A 10,744-nucleotide genomic window follows, 5' to 3' on the forward strand; every position below is an offset into this window, starting at 1 on the left:
ATCACTCGTGACTCTGTCAGTCAAAGTGCATCTATTTCGACACCAATCATGCCAGTCATGATTTCATATTTTGTTTGATAGAGTCAGTGAGTAAACTCTATATTTTATATTGAATTGTTCGTTAATTTACAAATTTGAATATTCATTTAGATATTTCACATCCAAGGATCCCGTGTCGGATATTTGAGAGTTCCTGACGGAGTGCGATACAATCTTAACGTAGACAAAGGTAGTAAAATAAAATACAAAAAAATACATAATTTATATAATGGTCTCATGAAACTACGAAAACAACCTCCACTAAATAACTTTAAACTTAAACTCAAGCTTTAAAGTTTGATTTACCTTACAAACTAATTTGTTTTGTTTATTACGTGCCATTGTAAAATAGTCTATTCATTAAAAAGAGTGGCCTTTGAGTTTCTTGTATGTTCTTCTCAACAGCTCTACTTTTTCCGAACATAATATGGTAGATTCAGTAATTTAATAGAAATATTTTTAGTGAAAATTCAAAAGCGCTTTATTTAAGCTTAATTGAATAAAGTTTATCTTACTTTGACTTTGAAAAAAACCTAATGTTGGCTGGAATTTGTTACATATTACCATTATAATAAAAGCACGAAATACTTTATATTACTTTGTGAGTTTTTTTTTAGTATTATGGTCTACGTAATTGATCTTAAAATTAAGATCTCTTAAATTAGTAATCGTATTTTCATTCCTCGTTTTCCATAAAATTTTTCACTAAGGCTGCAAATGAATAAGCTGATTTCAAAATCTGAAACATAAATTAATAAATATAATGTTAATTTAATATTTTAAATCAATAGACTGACTAAAACTAAATAATAATGAGTTTGTAAGTTAGTATTAATATTTATATTGAAATCAGTTGTAAGTATTAATATTATGTTTTAGTATTTTAAAATACTCCAAATTATTACACAATTATAATACGCGTTAAAACCGGTATGGCTTTATATCCGTAGCTAGGATAGCTTTAGTGGTACCTTGTTGTGTGTAAGTAAAAAAAATATTGTTATCTGTGTCTTGTTTAAAAAAAAAACAATGTTCAAACTTGCGTCAACCTGAAAATGTTGTAAAAATTATATTGCGAACTTGTCTTAAAGTACGTGTATACTTGCTAGTCTGGCCATATTTTTTTTTTAAATCATTTATTTCTGATACAACATTACAAAGCGATATATACATACTATTCTGCCAAACTGTGCAGCAGTTTTTCGGCAGTAATTCTCGTGTTTCGCAAATTATCAAATCAATATTATGTTTTTGTGTGTGACATTTTAATAGTCCCTACCAGTATTTTTTAAGTCTATTTATTATGGACATTGTGCTAAGTAGAACTTTCGCAATAAGTTTTTCACCTGATTTTTTGTTTTACAATTCGACAATTGTGACGCTATATGGGTAGTTAATTCATTTATTAATGTAGGTACATAAATACTGTTACAATTAAAAATAAACAAAATATTACATTTGAATTTGAAATCTGAGATTCTTATATGATTGTTCATCGAGCAAACTCAATTTTGGCGCCAATACATTCTACAATATTTTGCGATATTAAAATGGAGTTGGGTGATAAAGAGAACAAAATCGCTGTGATTGCATTACACTAAGAAGGTATGGAACCAAAGGCAATTTTCAAAACTCTCCATACGCTTGGTATTAGTAAAATGGTACGCAGGCTTAGCTGGAAACGAACGTTTCGGACTTCATCAGAGCTGAGACTGGCCGTCGTCTAGTCCCGATCTTAATCCGCTGGTTTATGATTACTGGTCAGTTTTAGAGATTACAGCTTGCTCTAAAGGCCATGAAAAATTGGAGTCCCTAAGACAATCTGTACGATTGGCAGTGATGAATTTTCCCATGTTAAGAGTGTGTGCTTCTATTAATAACTGGCCTCAACGCTTAGAGGACTGTATTGCAGCTAATGGAGACCACTTCAAATAAGCCTTTTATATTTTAAATTGTTTTATATTTATCAATAAAACTAACAAACTGTAAAAGTAATAAATGTTTTTTGCAATAGAAGATTTTTTTTATTTGTCTCAGTATTTTTGACAAGACTAGGTATACTTTTGAAACCGATATTATAGATAGTTGAACAAATCCAAATCTAGACATTTGAGAGACTATAGGAAATCTTTACTTACTTTTGTGAATGTGTCTAAGGAAATGGTGAATAGTTTAAAGCCGTACATGACAATAGGTACGTTAGCCCGTAACATAAACAATTTTAAACTACGCTTAAAAGATTCCTTTCTAGACATCCATTGACTGCAATAGACAGCGAAAACTAATTGTTGACCCTATAACAATTATATATATATTTAACTATTATTTTAATAAAAAATTCAAACTGAATTTTGACACAAATTAAGAACTTGCACTTTATTAAAAAGTATACATTTACCCCCCTTATTCATAAAGGTCCGCTAACTTAAAACAGCCGCTAAGAAGTGTTTTTTCTCATTCTGACTTACGTGAATAGAAGAAGACAGAGTGAGAATTAGCAATGCTTTAAGTTAGCAGACTATTATGAATAAGGGGGCTAGTCTATTTACATACGTATACCTATACATTTAGTCTTCAAACTAGCATTTTTTTAATTTCCATTTAGTAGCCAAGGAAATCACTATTTTGAGCACACATTTGTAATTTATAACCATACATTAAATTTTCCAAGAAATTGTGAGATTGGAAAATCATAATATTTTGTCTTGAAATTGTTCTTAAAGTAACTAGATATCGATACCCAAACAAGCTAATTTGACCAGCACAAACAAGTGTTTATTGCAGTCCATACTAAAATTATAATTATTAAACATCAACATATTATTATATTTTATTTTAATACTTCTGCAATAATAGTTTGTTGTGTCATCTTGTTACTTATAGTAATATGCTATGCTAATATCTACATAAATATATCGCGTTTAAATATCATTCCTCATGCGATTTAGTAAAAATTCGGAATTTCTTCATTTGTACAAAGTCATTTACATATGAAACTCTCCTGGTAGAATCAGACACCCTGTGTTAAGAGAGAATCTCTTATTACAAGTTATATTATACTAGCAATGCCCTGCGGCTTCACACCCGTAGATACCGAAAGTATAGATACAGCGAAAAGTCTACTAAGTCCGACTTTAGATTTATTTTGTGAACTTAAAAGTTTTTTTTCTCTTAGTTATTTTTTTTATTGCATTATTTTCTTTAGATTGACATTTTTAGTTTCGTTATACCTTTTGAGTTGAATATCCGAGTTTAATCATTTTAAAAGTATTTGACAGGTATTGAAACGGTCTTTAATAAAAAATATATTTAATAGGATAATATTTTATACAGAGGTATGAATGGTTTATTTAAAAGTAATCAACCACTTACCTCGTGTTCAAGTTGTGATCCCAAATATCCTGGGACAAATATTTGCATCACAAGAGCAAAAAAGTACGCAACTCTAGCTATTACTGACTCTGATACGGGAACCTGAAATATAAATATATATATATTAGTATATTAAAATATAATTATTATAATTTCACGATATATGATTGCTTTTTGCTTAAATACTTCAAACATATCTGTTATAATACTTTAGAAATTAATTAAAAATAAAAAAGATGTGTGGCACTCGGGGACTGCCGCGGTAAAGCTATTGCATAGCATTTTGTATCAACTTATGCAATTATAATAATTTATTTATTTTATTTATGCAGTATTTTAGTTTGATAAATTTAATAAAAAAAAAGAAACGGGTAGTGAGTAAAATTTAACTTGCAATATTTGATTACAGACAGACAACGGGACAGGTGAAACTAAATAAAAATGCTTGACATAATAATAAAAATTAAAAAAACGTGATAAAAAAAATTTAGAAATTAAAAAAAAACAAGACGTACCCCAGGCTCGAACCTGGGACCTTCTGCACAAAAAGCATACGTGATAACCGCTGTTCCACAACAACTGTATTGACCGTTGCGAAATATCTATATACATCTAGTAGGTAAGTGTTAGTTTATTTTCGTTACGGAATTTCTGGATTGGGTCTCCATGCTCAAGGCCCGCGATAGAAGCTATGCAATAGCCTAATACAAAAAAATGTGTATACATTCAATGGCAGAAATTGAATGACATTGGGTATGTTCCGATATGCACTGCGACCACTGTACAGTGTGACGTCAATTTAGTATACTGTGAAGCCGTTCCTTTATAGCCAGTTATACTGGTTACTATTTAAACTGAACGCAATCCTGTATACTGTCAGCCGCATTTTTTGACACAGCATTCAAATGAGTGTATTAAAGTTTTCTAGTTCATTAAAAAACTGTTGTTGGAGTACTGTCAAATTAAAAATATTTTAATTAATATTAATAAAATAAAAAAATTAAATTAAAGTAAAAAAAATCCTGCGTAACTTTCAGCTCGTATGTTCAATACGTATCTCGTAGCTCGTATTTTTAATACAGTCTAATTAGGTTAATTTTTGCAATTCTTCTATTTTCTTATTTAATAATAAAACTAATTACAGAACTTTATAACTTTGGGATTAAACTGTAGGTATTGTTTATAAAACGCTAGGCACTCGAATGGTTTTGACTGATCACGTGATCAAACTAATGCGAGTACCTTATCTCGAAAACGCCAGTGCCCACAGTAGAATATGGCGGCGATTTATAACGTCATATATTTCCCTAGGGTACTGCGGCAGTATACTGGCAGTCCATAACGGAAAGAATTTTTCTACAGTGATAGCACTGTGCAGTGCTCACAGTGCATAAGGGATACATACCCATTATATTTTTACAGACGAAAAGAAGACGCCCGTGCGAAATCGAAGCACGTCGTCAAAATTGGCGAGCAGCTTTCCAGTTACCCGACCGGAACATGCAAAATCTGGTCGTTGTCTAAAGCTGCTCTTGGTAACTTCAACCAGCCATCCATGCCGCCGTTGCACATGAGGAATGATACCCTGGCCCATGCGGCAAAAGAGAAAGCCGATCTTCTGCGCACTCTTTTTGCCTCCAACTCGACTCTTGACGACAGCGGAAAAACACTGCCGACCATCCCGCGGTGTCAGAGCTCCATGCCTGAAGTACAGTTCAGACAAAAATCTGTTCGGCGAGCTCTGTTATCGTTGGACGTCAGGACATCAGGCATTTCTCGAATCATGCTTAGAACGTGTCGGTTAGCACCGACGTCAACTCAGGGGCGTCAACGTTTATTCCGGAACTCTTATTCAAAAAGCGAAGTCCCTGACTCATAGAAGTCAGCCCTTGTCCATCCGATCCAAAAAAAAGGAGGCAGTTCGGATTCGGCAAACTACAGGCTTATAGCGATTACCTCCCTGCTTTCCAAAATCATGGAGAGCATAATTAACCGCCAGCTCCCGGTATAACTTGAGGGTCACCAGTTGATCAATGACCGGCAGTACGGCTTTCGCCATGGTTGGTCGATTGGCGATCTTTTGGTATACCCAACACATAGGTGGGCGGCGGCTATTGAAAGCAAGGGGGAAGGCCTGGCAGTTAGCCTGGATATAGCGAAGGCCTTTGATCGTGTATGTCACAAAGCGCTCCTCTTAAAACTTCCATCATTTGGACTTCCCGAGAGTTTATGCAAGTTGACCTCCAGCTTCCTCACTGGGCGCAGCATTCAGGTCGTTGTCGATGGTTATTGCTCGATTCCAAAGCCCGTGAACGCTGGAGTGCCCCAAGGCTGTGTGCTATCGCCCACGCTGTTTCTTCTGCATATCAATGATATGTTGGACACCTCCAACGTACATTGCTATGCAGACGACAGCACTGGTGATGCCGTATACACGGGCCATGCAGGTCTCTCTCGGGAAATCGTCGACCAGTGCCGGGAGAAACTTGTGTCTTCTATCGGGTCCTCTCTCGAGAAGGCCGCGAAATGGGGTAAATTGAACCTTGTCCAATTTTACCCCCCAGAAGACTCAAGTTTGCGCATTTACCACTAAAAACACCCCATTTGCCGTATCACCGCTCTTTGACAACACTTCCCTTAAAGCCTCGCCTAGTATCGGAATACTGGGTCTCGAAATCTCGAGCGATTGCCAATTCCGTGGCCATCTGGAGGACAAAGCCAAATTGGCTTCGAAGAAGCTGGGGGTCATTTATAAATAGAGCACGGCAATAGTTCAAGCCGGCCCACATTGTAGCACTCTACAAAGCGCAGGTCCGGCCACACACGGAGTATTGCTGTTATCTCTGGTCTGGCGCACCCCAGTATCAGCTCGATCCATTTGACCGCGTACAACGCAGAGCAGCTTGAATTGTCGGGGACCCAGTGATCTGTGAACGGCTGGATCACTTGGCGTTGCGTAGAGACTTCACTTCATTGTGTGTCTTCTACTTCATTTATCACGGGGAGTGTTCCGAATAGCTGTTTAACCTGTTACCTGCCGCCAAATTCCACCTTCGCATGACACGCCACAAATTAGGATATCATCCCCAACATCTGGATGTGTGGCGGTCCTCCACAGTGCGGTTTTCAAGGACCTTTCTTCCTCGTACTACTAAGCTGTGGAATGAGCTTCCTTGTGCGGTGTTTCCGGGACGATACGACATGGGTACCTTCAAAAAAGCGCGTACACCTTCCTTAAATGCCGGCAACGCTCTTGTGATTCCTCTGGTGTTGCAAGAGAATGTGGGCGGCGGTGATCACTTAACACCAGGTGACCCGTACGCTCATTTCTCCTCCTATTCCATAAAAAAAACGCGTATAACGCTCGGGATACGCGTATAGACTCTATACTCGTCTAAAATTATAAATATTATAATTATTTTGTATGAGTGTAATGAATGTCTGAATTTTCTGTGTTTTAGTATTATGCCTGATTGTGTTATGTTTTAATAGGTATATAAATATAAAATAAAATATATTAATACTTGTGTTTGCGCCGTTATTGTTCGCATTCAATAGCATATAGCGCCACCTGGGGGGCTGATGTACAATCCGAGCAATTGGCATCACCCTGGTCTTCGCATCGGGCGCTGAACGACTCTCTGGCCGCTTACAACGCGACACTTACCGATTGACCTTGTTCGAGTGGACACCGCTGACCACGCACGCGCCGCGTTACGCATTCGAGCATCATTGTCGCACGTGGTTTTTTTTATACTACTTCTTTCGCATCATCGTAGTGCCAAGTGAAGTGCTTGTCTGAGGAAAGGGCTGACCAGTATCAGGTGAGTACTTCAGCCACTTGGCGTTTTATGTTTATTGATTGTGAACAGGCCAAACTAGATTACCCGCAACCTCACTTAACCTGGACATCTAGCATTACACCGCACCCCATTTTGACTCCCTCGCATCATCAACTTGTTTTTAAAAAATATATATATATACTAAAACAATGTGTGCTACCCACATATAAACAGAACATACCAAGAGAAGACCGCAAAGAGAGACACAAACTATAAAAGAACCGAAGCCGTATACAAGAAACATACAAAACGTGATTGCCTTCTGCACCGCTACACAGTACCTGTAAGGAAAATCACCTTAAATTAGCGCTAACTTAATATAAAATTCAAAAATGAGTCACTAATGAGTCACTAGTGAGTGCAATCTACTGTTAATTATAGGGAAGGCTGCAATAATATCAGAAAATCTTTTTTCCTCCTCTGCATAAGGCAGTCCTGCATTCGCTACTAGCTCGGTGTCCCCTTAATAACATTTCATGAAGTAATAATATTTATTTCATGAAATGGCCTTCGTTTTTATGCCAATACAGGAAGTGAGGAGCAAGACGTTCAACTGATGATAATTGATACACCCTACCCATCACAATCCAGTACCGCTCAAGATTCTTGAAAAACCCAAAAACTCTGAGCGGCACTACAATTGCGCTCGTCACCCTGAGACATAAGATGCTAAGTCTGATTTTCCCAGTAATTTCACTAGCTACGGCGTCCTTCAGACCGAAACATAGTAATGCTTATACATTACTGCCTCACGGCAGAAATAGGCGCATCCTGTGCAAGGGGCCTCCCACTAGTTGCAACCCCTCCATTGCCGAGGTTATCATTATAATAGGGGCTGGGTTTCGTCAAACATCGAAATTGGTTGATGCTATCCCTATTCATATCTGTGGTGGGTCTGGTGGAAAGGTTCTGAGGGTGCCATTACAGTGAGCACCTAAACAAGGCCACTGGACTTTCCTATTTGAGTTTGCCAGCCGTTATTGGACAATTATTACTAAGAGTTACAACAATATCTAGGTAATTCGCAAAACAGAAACCTCAGGTGAACACCATAATCCAAGCCCTCTACCCTTCCACTAATTCCCTCTCCCTTCACCTCACTTCGCTTAATCTAGAGTACAAAGGTATATAACTTAAATCATTGGGTTAGGGACAAATGACCAACCTAGTGTTTGTGTGGTGGTGTTTGATAATATGTCTCTCACTCACGGAGGGTTGTCATATCCTTGAAAAAGCCCTGGCGTCACTATATAAAACCGTACATGGCGCCTCCTACTGCGGTATCGGGGATGACAATTGTATTCAAGATCCACATGGAGAAAAAGAGAATCAATACCCACATCAGGCAATCAGCTGCTATCTTGGGAACGTTACTGCATTCACAGAAAAATGTCACCTGTCCTTACGTAGGACACCTAGACGCTGCCAGTCAGGAAGGTAGCACAAACTCTAGTGCGAGCTGAAGGTTGGAAAGCAAATAGTATTGCTACCAAAAGAAACCCCGTAAGCCCGCATAGGTGCAGGGAGGTAGCGCAGCGAGACAAAGGGAAGTCTTTAAGACAACCACCAGTCACACCAACTGACGGCGCCAAAAAGCTTCAAAAATACGACACGAGAAACGCGCGTGAAATACAACAGAACTATCCGAAATCCCTTATACTACTCATTACACCGATTAATGTTATTTCGGATTGAAAATCTCAAAGAAACTAAATACCTACATAACGAAATTATTTAATAATATGTTACTTACTAAAATATTTAAGTTACTCACTTTGCGACCACGTACCGGAAGACGTAGTGTGGTAGGCCCCTCACAAGATGGACCGACGATCTGGACAAGATCGCCGGAAAAGGTTGGATGAGGACAGCGTCCGATCCGACAGGACCGATTGTCATGGAAATCTTTGGGGGAGGCCTTTGTCCAGTTGTGGAGGTCTTACGACTGAAATGATGATGATGATGACGATGATAATGATGATGTCACTTACTTTAATAAAATATCATAGCAACGTAGATACTCTCTCAGCCTTTCGTCATAAGCCTTGTCTTTACTACTTTCACTTAAATGATTTATAGAAATATCAAAATTTTCAAATTTGTGAACGAATATCTTTAGCTGTGTAATAATTGTAAACATTAGGGCGTTATTAACTCCATCGATTGAAATGTCACTTAACATCGCGTAATATTGCCCAATCGCTTGATATATATACAAATACGCAAAATACTTGTCCCTATATTCATCATCTAAAAAGTAATACATCGAGGAGGGTAGCTGTACTTCTGAGCCAAATAAATAATTATTTATTAAGGGTAATACAGCAGACTTCACGCAGACAATACTTCCCATAGTATACATGATGCGCATGTAATTACTGTACATTTTATTATCACTTTCAATAATATATCTTGTCACTTCATCAGTACTATTAAACTGCTCATTATTCAAAATTTCCAAAGCCTCTATGATTTCTTTTCTGTATATTACTACTAATAATGTTTTCAATACTAAAACACCGCCATTAATAGCAAAAGTAGCTTCACTTAGTAAAACATTAATACGCTTAGGAGCGCAGACTATACTCAGGTTTAGAAGAATTTCATAAATAAATGTTAAAACAGTCATGTTTACTACAGTATATAATTTATAATATTTGCTATATTTGGTTTTATTAAACCCAGGAAAAAAACCCAGATATTTCCATACTGTTAAAACTTTAAGAACACTTTCGGACTGACGTGCTAAAATCATTGTTCCAAGGCGGTCAACAATAAAATGTCTTTGTATAAGGCAGTATATTATATTAAATAATGAAAACTACAATGTTACAGGCATTTTTATACTTCAAAAAGTATCAGTTATTCATCACTGAAGCATGTTATTACGATTAATACAAGGAAAAATTAAGTATGAATAGATTAACTGCGACATTATATAAGTCACACTACACAATGATATTGTGCATTTTTCTACTGCATTAAATATTCAGTGAACTAATTTTTCAACGAGGCCGTCATTCTTTAACAACTTATAGTTGTGATGTTTTGAATAAAATGAGACAATTCATTTGTAAAAAAATTCTGAGAATCTAGAGAAACCTACAAAGTGAAAGTAAACGACAGCATAGCGAAACTTTCTTATAAAAAAGCGATCCACTCGATTGTATGAAACGTGCAGTCATTGATAGATTGATAGATGACGGCTCTAATCTTGTTAAAAAACGGAAATAGCAGAAATCCACTACGTTTTCAGCAACTGTTCGCTGTCAAACTTTGCCTGATTATACTTCGTCGCCAAAATGTAATTACTATTTCAAACTTATGCACAAATCACTGCACGTTTTATACTAAACTAAGTTTCAATTTTTACTTAGGCGGTCCACCGCTTATTACGTAGTAAGTAGTAGTACGTAGTAGTATTTACATGCATTCACAAAGAATCAAAGCTAATTCTGTCATTCAACAATCACATAGAGATTTTTTTCACA

The 10,744-nt window shown here is 36.8% G+C and overlaps 1 protein-coding gene across 1 annotated transcript; it reads right to left on the minus strand.

Moving 5' to 3' along the window:
- Positions 1–715: 715 nt before the first annotated feature.
- Positions 716–9,882, minus strand: LOC126969340 (odorant receptor 94a-like). The gene is made up of 5 exons (XM_050814694.1): positions 9,638–9,882; positions 7,435–7,534; positions 3,412–3,513; positions 2,178–2,333; positions 716–778 (listed from the first exon to the last, which is right to left on the minus strand). The coding sequence occupies exons 1-5, from the start codon at positions 9,880–9,882 to the stop codon at positions 716–718; spliced, it is 666 nt and encodes a 221-aa protein (XP_050670651.1).
- Between the last annotated feature and the right edge of the window lie 862 nt (positions 9,883–10,744).

The sequence above is a fragment of the Leptidea sinapis genome, chromosome 18 (assembly GCF_905404315.1).
Source record: "Leptidea sinapis chromosome 18, ilLepSina1.1, whole genome shotgun sequence".
In the NCBI taxonomy this organism is placed as follows: Eukaryota; Metazoa; Arthropoda; class Insecta; order Lepidoptera; family Pieridae; genus Leptidea; species Leptidea sinapis.

Excerpts from the sequence above, each read along its gene's own strand:
- LOC126969340 (XM_050814694.1), bottom strand. The coding sequence starts at position 9,882 with ATGACTGTTTTAACATTTATTTATGAAATTCTTCTAAACCTGAGTATA. Across the intron at positions 2,334-3,411 it reads GATCACAACTTGAACACGAG|GGTCAACAATTAGTTTTCGC; the intron begins GTAAGTGGTTGA and ends TAATTGTTATAG. Across the intron at positions 779-2,177 it reads CCTTAGACACATTCACAAAA|ATTTTGAAATCAGCTTATTC; the intron begins GTAAGTAAAGAT and ends TTTATGTTTCAG.